The sequence below is a fragment of the Carcharodon carcharias genome, chromosome 1 (assembly GCF_017639515.1).
Source record: "Carcharodon carcharias isolate sCarCar2 chromosome 1, sCarCar2.pri, whole genome shotgun sequence".
Taxonomy (NCBI): domain Eukaryota; kingdom Metazoa; phylum Chordata; class Chondrichthyes; order Lamniformes; family Lamnidae; genus Carcharodon; species Carcharodon carcharias.
Genome location: NC_054467.1, coordinates 148681532 through 148700851, shown reverse-complemented (window position 1 = coordinate 148700851; position 19320 = coordinate 148681532). Strand labels below are relative to the sequence as shown.

At 43.2% G+C, this 19320-nt stretch overlaps 1 protein-coding gene across 3 annotated transcripts in view; it reads right to left on the bottom strand.

Annotated features, from left to right (window-relative positions):
* Positions 1–19001, bottom strand: part of LOC121280101 (magnesium transporter NIPA2-like) — a 45210-nt gene extending 26209 nt beyond the window's left edge. For 2 of the 3 annotated variants that reach the window (XM_041191748.1, XM_041191763.1), the window contains exons 1-2: positions 18696–18889; positions 10747–11016 (exon numbers count right to left, since the gene is read on the bottom strand). In XM_041191748.1, coding sequence (XP_041047682.1) covers positions 10747–10987 — 241 coding nt within the window. In that variant the 5' untranslated portion in view covers positions 10988–11016; positions 18696–18889. The other variant, XM_041191754.1, reaches the window with a different exon arrangement.
* Positions 19002–19320: the final 319 nt, after the last annotated feature.

Genomic DNA, 19320 nt, shown 5'->3' with positions numbered 1-19320 from the left:
ACAATAAAATTGATGGATTGAATTTAGGCCATTTTTGTCCTGACAGCTGCTGTCAGTGGAGACACCTAATGTTAGAGGTTTTCCACCCCACTAACTGCATTCGTTAAGGATCATAAACTTCAATCTGTTGCTAGCATTGCAGCATTTTGAGATTTATGTTGCAAACAATTTGTCAGAAACAATTGTTTATACAGACCACAACTTTCTTTAGTTTGATTTTTAAAAATCAAACTAAAGAAAAACAATTTAAGACATGTCCCCTCAAGTGGCAGTGTCAGATGAGCTGGGACATGTCAATGAATTTTATTAAAAATTTTTATTAAACTTTAAAAACCTTCATGAAACCTCATCCCACCCATGTATGAGGTTTAATGATAAATGTGAAGGACACCTGGGCTCTTAAGGTTGGATGGGCAGCTCAGTTAATTATTTTAATTGGACTTTAAATGGCCTTAATAGGCCTTGGACAGTTCGGTGGACGCGCAACCGACTCTTCTGCACACCCGCCGAACTGAGGATTTGAATGATGCGCAGTGACGTCGGGACACACGCCGATGTCACCCTGTGTCATTTTACACGTCGGCAAGCGGGGCTTGCCCCTGCTCGCCGACCCGAAGGTTCTGGCATGTGTATGCGCACGCATGTGCAAGACTTAATTGGATTAAAGGCAGCTGGTCTGAAGGCTTTGACGTAAACATGGTAAACATGGGGAAATGTAAGGTCTAAAAGGACATTTGTATTTTTAAATAAACCAGACAAGATTGTTTTCAAAGGAGGGGTGAAATGTGTCACCTAGTCAGGTGAAGTTTATAAACAGTGTGTTTATTTTTCCCAAAGATTACTGGTAAAACTTAGTGCTATGAGAGATTTTTATTATCATGAAGATCAAGCCCAAAAACATAGTGAAACAATGGGAATTTGCATTCAATGGGGAAAATATGTATAAAGGAGCGAAGGCTATGTGCATTTTTAAGATCTAACAAGTGTGAAAAGCCTTCGGCACCCATGCCTCAAGCTGCTATCTTCAAAGAATTGAAGTTAAGTAAACTCACTTTGAATTCAACTGGTTCAGGATATTGTGTGTCACCTTGCCTGAGTCTTTTAAAATCTGTGTCTTACTGTTGCCTTAACAAAAGTGTAACTTGAAATCAGATTAAGTAGGAGATTTATAAGTTATCATAGTAATAATTTGTAGATCTATGTATGTTTAAAATAATTTCTCTTATCAATAAATGCTTAATCTAATTTTGTAAAAACTTATAAGACTTGGTGGTCTTTATTACTACAGATTTCAAGGCACGCATCTCAAAACTTAAACAAATTGCAAATTAAGCTGTGGCAGTTGTTACAAGTTTCCCTTTGGGGATTTGAACACCTCAGCATTTACCATCAGCTGTGCCATAACAGAAAGAAGGTTTGATAGAGGTGTTCAAAATCATGGCAGCATCTATGCAGAGTAGAGAGAAAGGAATTATTCTCATTGTCAGAAAGGTTAAGAACCAGAGGAGACCGATTTAAGGTGATTTTCAAAAGAACCAACAGCAATATGAGAAAAGACATTTTTATGCAGGGAGTGGTTAGGACCTGGAAAGCATTGCCTCAGAGCATTATGGAGAGAAATTCAACATGGCTTTCAAAAAGGGAACTGGTTAAGCGCCTAAAGAGAAAAAAACTTTTGGGTTACAGGGAAAGGGAGGGGGAGTAGAATCAGTCGAGTTGCCCTAGCAGAGTGCTGGCATGAACACGATGAGCCAAAAGGCCTCCCTCTACTCTGTAACCATTCTATGTCCTAAAGGATAAACTGAAGTTTGATGCAGCCATCGCAAAGGCCACAGTTTAAGCTCTCCCACTATTGTACACAGAGGAGTTGGAATGAGCTGGAAACCTCTCGGGCTATATGTATCAGAAAATGTTTAACGTAGATGCAATCTGCACTGTAAGTGGAGTGAGGCACCCGGGCATGCCATGTACTGTAGATCAGCTAATTGTAATTTGTGAACTGTAACAATTGGATTGCACAGCACCTTTACAAATTACGGTTTATTTTTGAAAAATGCAAAAAACAGCTTTGGTTTCATATCTCATTTTAAAAAATGATACTTCAACTAAAACACATATACTGCATTGGAGTATTGGCTGTTAATCATATGCTGAAGCCTTTAAACCTCAATCTTATACTCAGGCAGAAGCGCTTTCACTAATCACAGCTAACAGAAAAGGCATCAGAATGCATGAAGCGTATGAAGGGGAAGTATGCAAACCTTGAATAAGTGCTTACCATGAACTATATATGGACATGTTCATTTTTTTGTCAGGGGTAGTGCAAAATAGAGGGGCATTTAACGTTGCACTGGGATAAGATTACATGGGGTCTTGGATGCAGAGATTTTTGGTTATTAAAGGAATTGCCAATGAACTAATAGGCAACTAAGAACCTCAACTTTAATGTTACTCTCTCTCCCACCTGCTTCCCCGCTCCACCTCACCCAAAGCACAGACAAGGATTGAGTAAAGGATTAAAATTTTGAAAATGGTAATCCAGCCTCCACCCTGCCAATTCCTGGCCAGTGTCATAAAAACGGTTGTTATTCAGGTCATTGACGAGTTTCTTGCTAAAGGCTATCAGTTCACATTCCTGAATTCACATATTGTTCTTTATGTCCTCTCCCACCCATTGTAAAAATGGAGGCCAAGGTGTCAGCACAACGCAAGGCAGAATGCCCTGGATATGGCAGAGGTTGCAAATGCTGATAATATCCTGGCTGAAGTATTGACAAACTGCATGTCAGAACTAGTCAAGCTACTTTATTGCATAGATTCCAACGCACTGATGTGAAAGAGTACTTAGGTGTGTCCTTCCCACTAAAAACAGGATAGACCTAGCCCAAGCAATTACCGTGATAAAAGGCTTCTCCCAAATCATCAGTAAAACAATGGAAGGAGTCATCAATTGTGACCATGTAAATATTTAAGAATGGGCCAGATGGGTGGTTGAAATTAAAGAAGAATGAAAGGACACAAGAACACATTTATGGGATTAGGACTACTGCTCATGTGAAGGAAAATGGCAGAATGGACTGATTGGGACAAGTAGTCTTTATCCACGTTGTAATTTAATTGTAGCCATAAAAACCTAGATATTAGGTTACAGGCAGAAATTTCCATTGTGGAGGCTAGATCTGGTAGTGGGCAGGATAGTCAGGGTATTTCCCGCTGGCTGGTGGGGCAGTGAACGCGTGCAATCTTCACCTTTTGTGCTCATTGATTGTGCACCCGTGAGGAGCTCAGCGAATTTTTGGCAGGGCAGGCAGGAAGTCACCCAACCTGCCGTTACCTCATGGGGTTAAAGGAACGGCACTCGGATAGGCATTTACTCACTGCAGGTCAGGAATCTGGATTACTCGCCCAGAGTCCTTGCAGCTAAAGCTCGCACTGGAAAGGCTCACAGATGCGAGCAGCCACATCCTGAGACATACGAGGACACCCCCATCATTGCCTTTCACTCATCTCCCGTTAAGAGCACCACTAGTGATACACCCATGGTCAGGCCAATGCTCACCGTTGCAGTGGTCCATGTTCGCCAACTCTTGACCCGGAAACCCCCCTGCCTCTTGCTGCTCAGGCCCTTGCTCCTCCCTGTGCCGACCACTGACAGGCCCTCTTTCTCCTCATCTGGATGAGAGCCATTACCAAGGCAGGGCTGCCTGCAACCTGCATCATTGACAACTCAATGGATATGTGAACGAATTGAAGTGATACATTAAGTGAACATGTCTTTTACAGGTTTCACGCCATCTCAAAGCCAGCAGGCCAGTGCTAAGCCCTTCACCTGGCCTCCATCCAGACATGGCATCCCCACCCAAACCATTCCAGATAAAGGACATCCTGGAGGACCAGAGATGGGTGTCCCTCCCCTTCATGTAGGGTGATGAGAGTCATATGCAATAAGGCTCAGTCTCACACTTTTCTGCTTGTCTCCACTATACTCGAAAATCTATAGAGTCTTGGCAGCATAGAAAGACTAACTGCATGATCACTTGTCAGCCATGACCATTCACCCAGGAGGATGAAGATTTGGAGTCACGAGTTGGCTGCCCTCCACCAGCCATGCCCCTTGGAAGCATCCACCTCCCTCCCCTCATCCCTGCCTCTGACTGCAGCAGATGGCAAATGGCACAGAATGACCAGCAGCTCCACACCTTACTGGGATCTCAATGTTATGAGGTTCACAAGATGGGAACAAACCTGCTGTTGTGTGGGCTTCACCACAGAGAGGAGAACACAACTGAGTATCTTTGACATTCAGATGCCTCAATGATTAGGGTGTCCCTTTAGTCAGCCAATTGTGCTGACCTTGAACTCCACCCAACCAAAAAGAGCCTCCTCCCACTTTGGGGGATCTCACTGACTGACGATGTAGTCAAGAGCAGTTTGGAAAAATACTGCCCATCATCTTTCAAACTCACTCCACCACCTTCTACCCTCCCCCTGTCACCAAACTTCCCCCATCACCAAAGAGCCACCCAATATCACCATTCCTCTCCCCTCTGTCACCCTTGAACCTCCCCCTCCTATCCTGGACCCTATCACGATCCACCTCCACATGCCTTTCCTCCATTCAGAGCCAAGACCCGTTACCAACCCCATGCCCACCCTCCCATTATCCACACCACCTGCCTAGCCGCCGCCCCCGCGACCCACCCAATGAGACCTTCACCTCAGACTCTCGCCCTGGGCCTGCTTTCCTGCCACATTCCACTCCCCCCTCTGACTGTTCCCTCCTATCACCAGTGCCCTGAGTTCTCCCCCCTAGATACCGATACCACTAACCTGCCTTCTAAGGAACTCTCATCCCTCCCACCTTCCCTCATAAGTTTGCCTCCTCATCCAGCTTTCACTCCACCCTATCCACTGCCCTTCCAGCCTTCGCCTGCCTCCCTTGTCTGGCTTTGGTGCAGTGTTTGCTAATGGCACTCGAGTGATGTTATGCAAGGTACCCAGGAAGGAGAAAGCAGCATCCACGGGCCTCAAGTTGTGGAAGAAATGAAACTCAGCAGGTGCACATCATTTATATACAGTCATAAAACTGAACATCCTAAATTCACACTGGCAGGAAACATAATTTGGAGGACAAACTTAATTCCTGCAAGGTGGGCTTTTAATGAGCATGCATGAGATGCTAACGAATGCAAATGGGGTTCCCAGCATTATTCATCGGGAAATTGGACCCACCTTGAAAGTCCAAGAAACAAAATTCATAGTTTATCCTGCTGTTGGAAACAGATTTTGAAAGCGATCACACATCAAGAATAGAATTGATTTGGGATGAAATGTCTGAAAGAAGGAGCAAGCATGAAAGTCCAATTGACAAAAAAACTGTTTAGCCTCTTACATTTTGTGAAAATAACATAGTTCCACAGTGACTTGAAATTTGCAATCTTCCTCGAGGTTGTGAACAAAAGCTGCAGAAACTATCACTCTGAAGTTTTGCTACGACAACGTCAGATGCTTTTGTCCATCCCCACATGCAAGGTGTTATTGACCACATACTGCTTTTTTTGACCATTGTACTACCTCAATAATAGCCCATTGTCTCCTATTTTAGTCTTATCTTTGAGCTTCAACACCATTCTTCCTCACCCCTTATCTATGCCATTCATGTGCACAATGAACAGGAGTGGTTCCCAAGAGAACCATGGGAAAACACCACTGCCCACTTCCAATCATTCTTGGCCCTGTCATTAACCAATTGCATTCTCCTAATCTTCAATAGTTCCCTGCCTGGGACCTTGCAAAAGGCTTCCTGAATGTGTACATATATTATGTTCACTGCATTTTCCCCATATACTATATCTGTTATCTCCTTAAAGAACTGTCAGGTTTGGCAGGCAATAACACATTCAAGGGCTGGAAAGGAAGCGAGGTTGGAAATGGTGCGCTAGTTTCCAAGGACAGGGAGCTGAGGGTGTTTTTTTTTAAAAAAATAGCTGGTTATGATGGTGGTGTTTTTCAGTATGACGAAGGATTATAGAAAAAGGAAAGTTAGCTGAACAGTGATTTAGTTGGAATGAGGTTGAGAGATCAGAAGGTAGGACTCATGGCTGAAATGACCTCAGAGTGGCACAGGTTCAAGGTGAGATCAGGAGGGACCCTGGAGGACTTTGTGGGCAAAGGCAGGGAGGCAGTAGCCACAGAATGGATGCCAATCCTGGGGGGGTGGGAGGTGGAGAGGGGAGAGACAGGGCTATGGAGTCTAGGAGATTGTTGAGAAATAATAAGAAATCTTAGCTTAGGTTTGCTCTCCAGGATAATGTTAGAAAGGAAGATAGTTTTGTCAAAAGGGAATAGAATCAGGAAGATTTTGATCCAGTCCAGACAGGTCTGGCAATGGATGGTCAAGCCAGCTGTGTGCTCCTTGAACTGGAGGAACCAGAAATAGAATTCATTCTAAGGGAGTGACCAGAATGGGAGTAAAAATTTTGCTGGGCAAAGATCGGAAGTAACAACACTGTTGAACAAATCAACTGGTAAAGTGAAATCGCAATGAATTGAAGACCAAATTCTAGGCTGTGGGAAATTTCAAAGTAATAGCAAGCAAATCGATGAGAATTTTTCTAGGGCAGGTATAGCAGGAAGTGAAGTTGAAATGGGATAGGCGTATATAGATGATGAAGGATACAAGAGAGTGGTTGGAGAGTCAATGATCAGGACCAAGAGTGTAGGGAAGTCATGGGAAAGTCGAGAGGGTGGCCCATTAACAAAGGGTAGGACAATTTATGTGGATCAAGAAGTTTAGTGAGGCCAGGAGATTGTTGAATTTAGAAATCTTGAGATGAAGTTGAAATTACCAAATATAAGGAGCAATACAGTACAGAAGCTGGGAGAGGAATGAAGGATATTGGTAAAATATATGGCGGAACTTGTGGGGAGGGCAGCTGACAGTGGCAGGTCATTGTTAAAGGAGAATCTATAGGTGTGGAGCAGGCAGAGGTGCATGAAGAGGGAGGAGGAGAAGAAGTTGTCAGAAGAGTAGGCAGATAAGCCAATATGTAATTGGTGAAAGAACCAAGCTACATTTTGGCAGTTTGGACAGGGCAGATGGTGGAATAGTCAGTTAAGTAGTAAACTGCATCACATCAGCCTAATTTCAGTCAAAGCTAAGCTACCAACAAAATTATTCATAATAAAAGGTCGTGGATGGCAAGGCCCTTGGGAAATGCAGATTTGGTTGTGATTGTCATGCAGCAGCGAATGCCAAGGGTGCAGTGGTTGGTGGGCGAGAGAAGTAGGAAGGAAGCAGTAAGTTAGCTCCCAGCAATCATGTTAGATGAGAAGATTGGTGAGGAGGACAGGGCAGAACTCAAGTGACAGACTCATTTTTGAGCAAGAATTTAATCACTTTATGTTATATAAAGTTATTAAAATTGATCAACTTAAAAGACAGCATTTTGCAGAGTTTTCACTACAGTCTAGAATCAATTCATGCAAACTTACTGAAATCATGAAAATGACTGTTTATATAGGAGGTAAAATATTACATTTATATCATAGAATATCTAATTAATCAACATTCAGAGCAAGTTTTAAGAGTAATACATTTCTTTGTGAAAAAAAGAAAAAAGCTTATTTTGTTATTAAGATAAAATCAAAGTTTGGGATCCCTATCTTCAGTAGCCTGTTACAACAAAGCTGAATAATAAATTTGTTAGTTTTTAAAAGTTCTTTCATGGGATGTGGCCATCACTGGCTAGGCCAACATTTATAGCCCAACCCTTATTGCCCTTGAGAAGGTGGTGGTGAGCCCATATACAACAATACAGAATGAATGTCTCTCTCTGAACTTACTGCACTCCATTCTCTCAGGTCCAACCCTGACATTGTCATCAAACCCGCTGACAAGGGTGGTGCTGTTGTTGTCTGGCGCACTGACCTCTACCTCGCGGAGGCTGAGCGTCAACTCACAGACACTTCCTCCTACCTCTCCCTGGACCATGACCCCACCACTGAACATCAAGCCATTGTTTCCAGGACTGTCACTGACCTCATCTCCTCTGGGGATCTCCCTCCCACAGTTTCCAACCTGATAGTCGCCCAACCTCGGACGGCCCGCTTCTATCTCCTACCCAAAATCCACAAACAGAACTGCCCCAGTAGACCGATCGTCTCAGCTTGCTCCTGCCCCACAGAACTCATTTCTCGTTATCTTGACTCCCTTCTCTCTCCCCTTGTCCAGTCCCTTCCCACCTACGTCCGTGATTCCTCTGACACCTTACGTCACATCAACAATTTCCAGTTCCCTGGCCCCAACCGCTTCCTCTTCACCATGGACGTCCAATCCCTCTACACCTCCATCCCCCACCAGGATGGTCTGAGGGCCCTTAGCTTCTTCCCCGAACAGAGGCCCGAACAATCCCCATCCGCCACTACTCTCCTCCGTCTGGCTGAACTTGTTCTCACGCTGAACAATTTCTCCTTCAACTCCTCTCACTTCCTCCAAATAAAAGGTGTGGCTATGGGTACCTGCATGGGCCCCAGCTATGCCTGTCTCTTTATGGGGTATGTGGAACATTCCTTGTTCCAGTCCTACTCCGGCCCCCTTCCACAACTCTTTCTCCGGTACATCGATGATTACTTCGGTGCCGCTTCATGCTCTCATCGGGACTTGGAAATATTTATTAATTTTGCTTCCAATCTCCACCCCTCCATCATTTTCACGTGGTCCATCTCTGACACTTCCCTTCCCTTCCTTGACCTCTCTGTCTCCATCTCTGGTGATAGACTGTCCACCAATATCCATTACAAACCCACCGACTCCCACAGCTATCTCGACTACAGCTCCTCACACCCCGCTTCCTGTAAGGACTCCATCCCATTCTCTCAGTTCCTTCGCCTCCATAGCATCTGTTCCGATGATGCTACCTTCAAAAACAGTTCCTCTGACATGTCCTCCTTCTTCCTTAACTGAGGTTTTCCACCCACGGTCGCTGACAGGGCCCTCAACAATGTCCGGCCCATCTCCCGTGCATCCGCCCTCACACCTTCTCCTCCCTCCCAGAAACATGATAGGGTCTCCCTTGTCCTCACTTATCACCCCACCAGCCTCCGCATTCAAAGGATCATCCTCTGCCATTTCTGCCAACTCCAGCATGATGCCACCACCAAACACATCTTCCCTTCACCCCCCTTATCGGCATTCCGTAGGGATCGCTCCCTTCGGGACACCCTGGTCCACTCCTCAACCCCCTATGGCACCACCCCATGCCCACGCAAAAGATGCAACACCTGCCCCTTCACTTCCTCTCTCCTCACCGTCCAAGGACCCAAACACTCCTTTCAAGTGAAGCAGCATTTCACTTGCATTTCCCCCAACTTAGTCTATTGTATTCGTTGCTCCCAATGTGGTCTCCTCTACATTGGAGAGACCAAACATAAACTGGGCGACCGCATTGCAGAACACCTGCGGTCTGTCTGCAAGAATGACCCAAACCTCCCTGTCGCTTGCCATTTTAACACTCCACCCTGCTCTCTTGCCTACATGTCTGTCCTTGGCTTGCTGCATTGTTCCAGTGAAGCCCAACGCAAACTGGAGGAACAACACCTCATCTTCCGACTAGGCACTTTACAGCCTTCCGGACTGAATATTGAATTCAACAACTTTAGATCGTGAGCAACCTCCCCCATCCCCACCCCCTTTCTGTTTCCCCCTTCCTTTTTTTTCCAATAAATTATAAAGATTTTCCTTTTCCCACCTATTTCCATTATTTTTAAAAAAAAAACACCCCCACTAGAGCTATACCTTGAGTGCCCTACCATCCATTCTTAATTAGCACATTCGTTTAGATAATATCACCAACTTTAACTTTAACACCTATGTGTTCTTCTGTACCATTGTTGTTGACATCTTTTGATGATCTGCTTCTATCACTGCTTGTTTGTCCCAACAACCACACCACCGCCCCCCACCTCTCTCTCTCTCTCTCCGCCCCCCACACACACACCTTAAACCAGCTTATATTTCAACTCTTTCTTGAACTCGAACTCAAGTTCTGTCGAAGGGTCATGAGGACTCGAAACGTCAACTCTTTCCTTCTCCGCCGATGCTGCCAGACCTGCTGAGTTTTTCCAGGTAATTCTGTTTTTGTTTTTGTTTTGGATTTCCAGCATCCGCAGTTTTTTTGTTTTATACAGAATGAATGTATAACAATGAATTCCAAAAAAATAAGTTAACCAGGTCAGAATGGAAGGAAGGCTAAAACAAAAACAGAATTACCTGGAAAAACTCAGCAGGTCTGGCAGCATCGGCGGAGAAGAAAAGAGTTGACGTTTCGAGTCCTCATGACCCTTCGGAAGGAAGGCTGTCTGGTTTCTTAATTCTATATTGCTTCAATGCCAAGGTGCTGTATAAGGAAGTGTGCAAACACGACAGCTAAACAAAGGATGGAGGGTCTCAAAAAGAATTGACTGCAAGACTCTGACTGGCCAGCCTCGGATACTCTGCTGACTATTTCAGGTTACTTATTAGTCATATATAAGAAAGTAACATGCTCCTGGCTTACAAGCCACCACAAAACAGCAGAGTTGTTGACACAGTCTATTGTTTTATATTAAGTTCATATGCAAATTGCATTCTAAATTTTACTAAGCCATTGATTGGCCAGAACTTACTTCAGCAAAGCCAGTGGTTCTAGTAAATTACACACCCATGTGATCCTTGAAATGATCTCAATGCAAACAAGGATGACTCACCAGCTCTGGTAATTCCTTTTTCAGACAATCGCAAGAGGCCTTTCTTCTTAAGTATAAAACTGCAGCCAATGAGGAGACTAGAGGTGACTGCTAGGGCCAACCCAATGGACAAACTGTATTGTGCTTCAGGCCAAGTTATTGTTTCATAATTAGTCCCATTTAATTTTTCACATATTCTGTAGGGATGACCATCTTTTACTTTGGTTATGTTGATGATCTGACACAAAGCCCATCGAGTCATATTAGGGCAGGCTAATGAAATGAAGGAATCTGTAGGGGAAAAACAACTTTTTAAAAAAAAATATATATATATAGGGTAAAAGCATTATTATTCCATGTCCAAACGCAAAACCACCAAGGTAAGTGAAATTTCCAAAGTTGCATTTTAATTTCTCAATTGTGATCGGCTGCTGCTGCTTGTAACTACTATCAGGAGATATGCTGACACAGTACGTCATGCTTGTCTGTCTTGTGCCACTTGTGATCAATTAATGTTTTAAATAGTTTGAGACTCTGCAAAAATAAAAAAAATCTTTCTCAATATTCAATATATCATTTTTTTTGCAATTAACCAAAATATGGTGTGAGAAGACATTTCTGGTTGAGGGGAGAATTTATTCTATGCATTACAAGTCCCAAAAAGTGCAAGGTGAAACTCCATAACAAGAAGGAGAAACCCAATATCAAATGCAAAAATATTTAGCTTACAAATGGTTGGAAATTTTCAATACAATCTTTTGGCAGTTTATACAGGTTTGTTCTGCATATGTAAAGACATTTTAATGCATTTTTGAAGGCTTTCTTCTACACACTGGGAATAGATGTGGTTAGGCAGGATGCTGATATATTTGAAGACAATTAGTTACTATTCATTTGAAAACGAAATGTCGCAAGCTGTATTCACATTTAGATGAGGCAAAGGAGAACAAGGATAGAATCTGGGGGGAGTGGTATTTGTATATAGTAGTATTTGTATGACAGCAGAAATAGAAAAATGGCAGAGAGACATTTCGACAGTTCATAATATAACCAGGTGAGGGCCATCCAATAGAGTCGAACAAAATAAAAGGAGGCAATGGAGGATGATGGCACAGTTGACTATCAAATATTATAAGGGCAGTCAAGTTAGACAGAAGGTCATGTCTAATTTTGACCATGGCAGTCTTGCCATGAGCAAAGTCTGAGTCTGTCGGTGTAGACTCAATGGGCTGAAGGGCCTCTTCCGCACTGTATGATTCTGAGATTCTGTAAATGGGCGTGACAGTGATCAATGGGCAGCAATTAAATATTTAAGAACTTAAGGGACAAGAGAGAGGTTAGACTTGTGGCGTCAGTTGAAGGAATGGAATAGGTCAAGGGTACACCTTCTCTGTAGGGGGTTAATTTTGAAAGTCACAGAGATATGTTAAAAATGTGAACCAGCTCGAGTGGTCAGAAGTTGTATAGGGAGGGGACTGAGGAAATTTGTCTCATGAAAGGGATGAGAAGCAGGAAAGAAATTAGATCAAGGCTAGAATTGGAGACTAGGAAGACTGGAGGGAAATAGCAGCAGAGGGTCAACTACACAGATGTCTTCAGTCTTAAAGGTACAGAAATCCACGAGCTCTTCACACTCCCTACTGAAAAGGAGCATGAATGGGGCGGGGCAAAGGTGTTTGAAATGGCATTAAATCATGGAGGAAAATAAAATAAACAAACATGGGGGCTATACTAACAAATTTCATATCCTCAGCATTTACGAAAGCAATTTAATGCCAATGACTTTCTTTTTAAGTGTATTCATTATCATTTTGTAGACAACTGCAGCAAGCATAGGCATATCTAATATCTAGGGAACAACAAGTAGATGAAAGCCTGGAAGGGCAAAACATAAATGTTGAAAGCACAGGCCATGTCTCCCCATTCCCCCTAAGAAAATTTTGAATTTTTGCAGTAAAAATGCTGGTCTCTCATCAATAGGTTTTTAATACTTTGAGAGAAAAGAAAACGTGATTTTTGAATTTGGAAATGGAGCTGGATCACTTCCCCAAATGTTACCTCCACAGTCACTCTCGTACGAACTCCAACTCCAATTCATAGAGGCTCTCCCTTCTGAACCAAGTTAGAATAGAATGGAACTTATCCAATTAGCCATTTCACAGAAACATTTTCATTTCCTCCAACCCTCCTACTTTTTAGTGACATTCTACTTCTTCCCCTCAATTCAACTCAAAAAGAACTAGAATACAAATGGGGAGGAAGTAATGCTTCAGTTCTACAGAGCCTCAGTCAGATCCATCAGGAGCACTGTGTTCAGCTTTAGGCACACCACCTCAGGACTCAATATTCAGTCCGGAAGGCTGTAAAGTGCTTAGTCTGAATATTGAGTTCAACAACTTTAGATCTTGACCTCCCTCCTCCATCCCCACCCCCTTTCCGTTTCTTCCCCCTCCCTTTTTTTTTCCAATAATTTATATAGATTTTTCTTTTCCCACCTATTTCCATTATCTTTAAATGTATTCCACCCATGGTTTATTTCACCCCACCTCCACTAAAGCTACCTTGCTCGTCCTGCTCTCCAATCTTAATTAGCACATTCTTTTAGATAATATCACCACCTTCAACACCTCTTTGTTCTTTTGTCTGTGACACCTTTTGGTTATCTGCTCCTATCACTGCTTGCTTGTCCCAACAACGCTCTCCCTTCCCCCCCCAAAACCAGTTTATATTTCACACCTTTCCTATTTTTACTTAGTTCTGTTGAAGGGTCATGAGGACTCGAAAGGTCAACTTTGTTCTTCTCCGCTGATGCTGCCAGACCTACTGAGTTTTTCCAGATATTTCTGTTTTGGATTTCCAGCATCCTCAGTTTTTTTTTATTTCAGAAAAGGTGGTATTGGAGTTAATGCTGGCTACACAGTACTAATGTAGAGTGCAGTATTTTAGCAGAGGTACAAATGCTGTTAAGTGGACTCAAAAATACAAGAGTGGGAAAGATCATTTTCAGCTCAGAACTCTGAACAAGATCACAAGGATCAACAGATTTAAATTACTGGCCATGTCCCATCTAAACGGCTCAACCCTCCAGTTGAAGAGATGTAGAAGCTTTACAAGGTTACTCCTGTCCACATCTGCATAATTGTACTCTAAGCTCAAAAAATTGGAAACTCATTTTGGGAAGCTGATGGCGTAGTGGTATTGTTGCCCGACTAGTAACGCAGAGAACCAGAGTAATGATCTGGGGACCCAGGTTTGAATCCTGTCACAGCAGATGGTGGGATTTGAATTCAATAAAAATCTGGAATTAAAAGTCTAATGATGACCATGAAACCGTTGTTAATTGTTGTAAAAACCCATCTGCTTCACTAATGTCCTTTAGGAAAGGAAATCTGCTGTCCTTACCTGGTCTGGCCTCCATGCGACTCCAAACCCACAGCAATGTGGTTGACTCTGAAATGTCCTAGCAAGCTGCTCAGTTGTATAAAACTGCTACAAAGTCTCAAAAAAGGAATGAAATCAGACATACCACCCAGCACCGACCTTGGCACAGGAAACAACAGCAAACTCAGCCCAAGTTTTCCTTACCAACATCTGGCTTCCTGACCAACATTTGGGCTAGAGCCAAAATTTGAGGAGCTGTCTCAGACTAGTCAAGCAACAGCCTGACAGTCATCCTCACAGAATCATACCTTACAGATAATGTCCAAGACACCTGGCACAGTGGTATACAGTCAGGAGGAAGTTGCCCTGGGAGACCTCAACATTGACTCCAGACCCCATGAAGTCTCATGGCATCAGGTCAAATATGAGCAAGGAAACCTCCTGCTGATTACCATGTGCTGCCCTCCTTCAGATGATGAATCAGAACTCCAAGTTGAACATCACTTGGAGGAAGCACTGAGTGTGGCAAGGGCGCAGAATGAACTCTGGGTGGGGGACTTCAATGGCCATCACCAAGAGTGGCTCAGCAGCACCACTTCTGGCCGAGTCCTAAAGGACATAGCTGTTAGACGGGTCTGTGGCAGGTGAAGGGGGAACCAGCAAGAGGGAAAATCATACTTGGCCTCATCCTCACCAATCTGCCTGCCACAGGTGCATTTGTCCACAACAGTATTGGTAGGGGTGACCACCATACAGTCATTGCGGAGACAAAATCCCGCCTTCACCGCTAGTTCAATGAAGAGTGCAGGAGGGCATGCCAGGATCAGCACCAGGCATACCTAAAAATGAAGTGTCAACCTGATGTAGCTATAATACAGGGCTACTTGCATGCCAAACATAATCAGCAGCAAGTGATAGGCAGAGCTAAGCGATCCCACAACCAAGGGATCAGATCTAAGCTCTGCAGTCCTGCCATATCCAGTTGTGATTGGTGGTGGACAATTAAACAACTCACTGGAGGTGGCGGCTTCACCAATATCCCCATCCTCAATGATGGAGGAGCCCAGCACATCAGTGCAAAAGATAAAGCTGAAGCATTTGCTACAATCTTCAGCCAGAAGTGCCGAGCAGATGGTCCATCTCAGCCTCCTCAGGAATTCTCCACCATTACGGATACCAGTCTTCAGCCAGTTTGATTCACTCCACGTGATATCAAGAAATGGCTGAAGGTACTGGATACTGCAAAGGATGTGGGACATGACAATATTCCAGCAATAGTACTAAATACTTGTGCTCCAAAACTTGCTGTGCTTCTAGCCAAGCTGTTCCAGTACAGCTACAACACTGGCATCTACCCTTCAATTTGGAAATTGCTCAGGTCTGTCCTGTACACAAAAAGCAGGACAAATCCAACCTGGCCAATTACCACCCCATCATCTACTCTTGATCATCAGTAAAGTAATGGAAGGGGTCATCAACAGTGCTATCAAGCGGCACTTGCTAAGCAATAACCTGCTCACTGACACCCAGTTTGGGATCTGCCAGGGCCACTCAGCTCCTGACTTCCTCACAGCCTTGGTTCTAACACGGACAAGAGATCTGAACACCCGAGATGAAGTGAGAGTGACTGGTCTTGACATCAAGGCAGCATTTGACTGAGTGTGGCATCAAAGAGCCCTAGCAGAACTGGAGTCAATGGGAATCAGGGGGAAAACTCTCCACTGGTTGGAGTCATACCTAGCACAAAGGAGATAACTGTGGTTGTGGTTGTTGGTGGTCAGTCATCTCAGCTCCAGGACATCACTGCAAGAGTTCCTCAGGGTAATGTTCTCGGCCCAACCATCTTCAGATGCTTCATCAGTGACCTTCCTTCCATCCATGTCCAAAAGCAGCAAGACCTGGACAATATCCAGGCTTGAACTGACAAGTGAAAAGTAACATTCATGCCACACAAGTGCCAGGCAATGACCATCTCCAGCAAGAGAGAATCCAACCATTGCCCCAGGCTATTCAATTGCATTACCATCATTGAATCTCCCACTATCAATATTCTGGCAGCTACTATAGACCAAAAACTGAACTAGCCATATAAATACCGTGGCTACAAGAGCAGGTCAGAGGCTAGGAATCATGCAATGAGTAACTCACCTCCTGGCTCCCCAAAGCCTGTCCACTATCTACAAGGCACAAGTCAGGACTGTGATGGAATACTCCCCACTTGCCTGGATGAGCACAGCTCCCACAACACTCAAGAAGCTTGACAACATCCAGGACAAAGCAGCCCACTTGATTGGCACCACATCCACAAACATTCATTCCCTCTACCACTGATGTAGAGTAGCAGCGGTGTGTAACATCTACAAGATGCTTTGCAGGAATTCACCAAGGCTCTTTAGGCAGCAGCTTCCAAACTCACGATCACTACCACCTAGAAGGACAAGGGCAGCAGGTAGATGGGAACACCACCACCTGGTAGTTCCCCTCCAAGTCATTCATCATCCTGACTTTGAAATATATCGCCATTCCTTCACTGTCGCTTGGTCAAAATCCTGGAACTCCCTTCCGAACAGCACTATGGGTGCACTTACACCACAGTGGACTGCAGTGGTTGAAGAAGGCAGCTCTTCACCACCTTCTCAAGGGCATCTCAGGGTGGGCAATAAGTGCTGGCCCAGCCAGCGAAGCCCACATCCCATGAATGAATAACAAAAATCTCATATTATTTGGTGCCATTCTTCACTTCGTCACGCTATAGAACCCTGAATTAGAAGACTGTTTGCACATTGGTGGTTTACCTGCACAATAATATCACTCATGAGGCAGAATCCAAAGCTTGTAAACAGCATTCTGCCTGGAACCCAAGCTGCATCTTCTAGTTTCAGAAGGAGTAGCTGCAGTGTTACATGTGAACAGAATGAATGTAAAATGGTAAACCCTAATATTCCTGGATTTATATATTTTAGAAACACATTCTCACTTGAAAAATTCCTCAGATGGGTCAGAAATCTTTTTAAAAATAGACAGATACCACTTACAGCCATCTGATGTAGAAGTGTGTCACCATTAACACCTACACAAATGCCTCTATAAAACAGCAGTATTAATATAAATACAGGGATACATTTACTTGAGGGACAAAATACATTTGTCCACAGTACAACAGGTCATTTGGTCTTGTAAGTACAACACTGATATTTAATAGGTGCAATGTTAAGTTGGACAATGCCAAAAAGTCTTTGCAAATAATTTTCCCAATCCACCACCATTATGTAGGTGCCAAATTTACTGAAACAGGTTCTCATTATATTGTTATCCTTGCTGTCCATTTTCAATGAAAACACCAACAAACCTATAAAAAACATTTCTCCATCCATTTATCCAAGTTATAATGCTACAATCATAGGAGAAAAGAAAACTGGAGAAGAGAAACAGTATATTTTAATCACTAAAACACAGCTGTACTTATTTTAAAGTTCACAGAACTAGAGAACAAATACATAGATATGAAACAATATTTTTCCCTTCAGCAAACAATGTTGTTCAGTATTATAACTAATTAAAGCTGAGTAATGCAAATTGTATTACAAGATTGATGTTTTTCAGCACTTATTCACACTGGGGCCAGGAGATAATTTCATGGGCATTGGAAGATTTAATTTTAGAATAGCTAAATTTTTACAATTAAAGATAATCTAATGATTAGCATTAATCAAGTAAAATTGAGATCATAACCGTGCAAATTCTACATGATGCGTTGGATGAAACGGGCTTTTCTAATTCTAGTAAAAGCTATGCTTTAATTGGATAAAAGTTAATGGAATACTAGATTTTATGTCAAGTGGTATATAATATATTAGCAAGACCACAGTTGAACTACTTGGGGAAGTGTTGGGCTCTGCGTAACAAGATGTGAAGGCAAGAGTGGGTACACAGCAGATTCACGAGGATGATATCTGGTATGAAGGAATACAAATAAGGCGGCTTGAAAATGTTAGATTTGTTTTCATTAGACCAGGGGATTACAGAGTAATTTGATAATTTAAACTATAAAAGGAATAGGACAGAGTAAACAGAAATATTGTTTCCTGTGAATCTAAAATCTAGGAGGGGAGGCATGGAAATCAGTTATAATGACGTGATTTTAAGAAAATGAGGTTGCGGAGTGAATTACCAGAGTCCGTGAGTGAATTAGAAATCGTCATCACGGTTAAACAAATGGATAAAAATGGAGAATAATGGTGTACGGAAACAGGGAAAGCAAAAGGAACAAGGACGACTACTCAGTTGGAGGATAAACACCAAGGCATACAGGCTGGGCTAAATGGCTTATTTCAAAGTTATATATATTTCACTCTTTGTACTCCGACATCTCAGCCAAATCAGAAATTATTAACATTTATGTAGTGCACCTTCAAAAAGTATTGGCATCTGTAGACTGAAGTCAAATTATGAAATATTTCTACTTGAGTAATTGTAATTCATGCATCATTTGTGCATTACAAGTAATAAAACAATGCTACATTAGAGAAGGAAACATCTATCCATTAAACACATCACAAACATTACAGACAGCAGCTGTATCACATTACCCTCAACAACACTGTTGGTGTCCTGGTCCTGAATCTATTCAATGATTTCCGTGAACAGCTGGGAGTGATAATTTTAACAGAACAAACTCATCAGATCTTCTTTGTCAAAATGTTTTTATTAAAAGTTACAGCGGGTTTTTCCCCTGTACTGTACAACACAAACCTATCTTCGGCTCTTCCAATGCTAACCTCCTATAACCTTACCTGCGAACTTGCCCTCTTGTATTTTGCTTCCTTGAACGGTCTACACTCCGGTATGGCCCCGCCCCCGGGCCACGCGCTCCAGGTATCCGCCTATCACTCAGCCAATGCCGCAGTTAGTGAGATCCTGTGGACCGTCCCACATTACATCTCACTGCATGACATTGCACAACACTTCCCCACCCCGCATTACATCATACCACCGTACACCACCCCACATTGCATTACACACCCCACCCCACCCCACATTACTGTGCCATACCCTAAATTACACCATACAACCAGCCACATCACATCACTCCAAATCACAGTCTCACAGCTCGTTCTACACTACACCCCACACTGTATCACATTGCAATATCACCTATAGGTTGACCAACTCTTAATGAAATAAGGGACAAGTTGACTGTGGGACAGGGAGTGT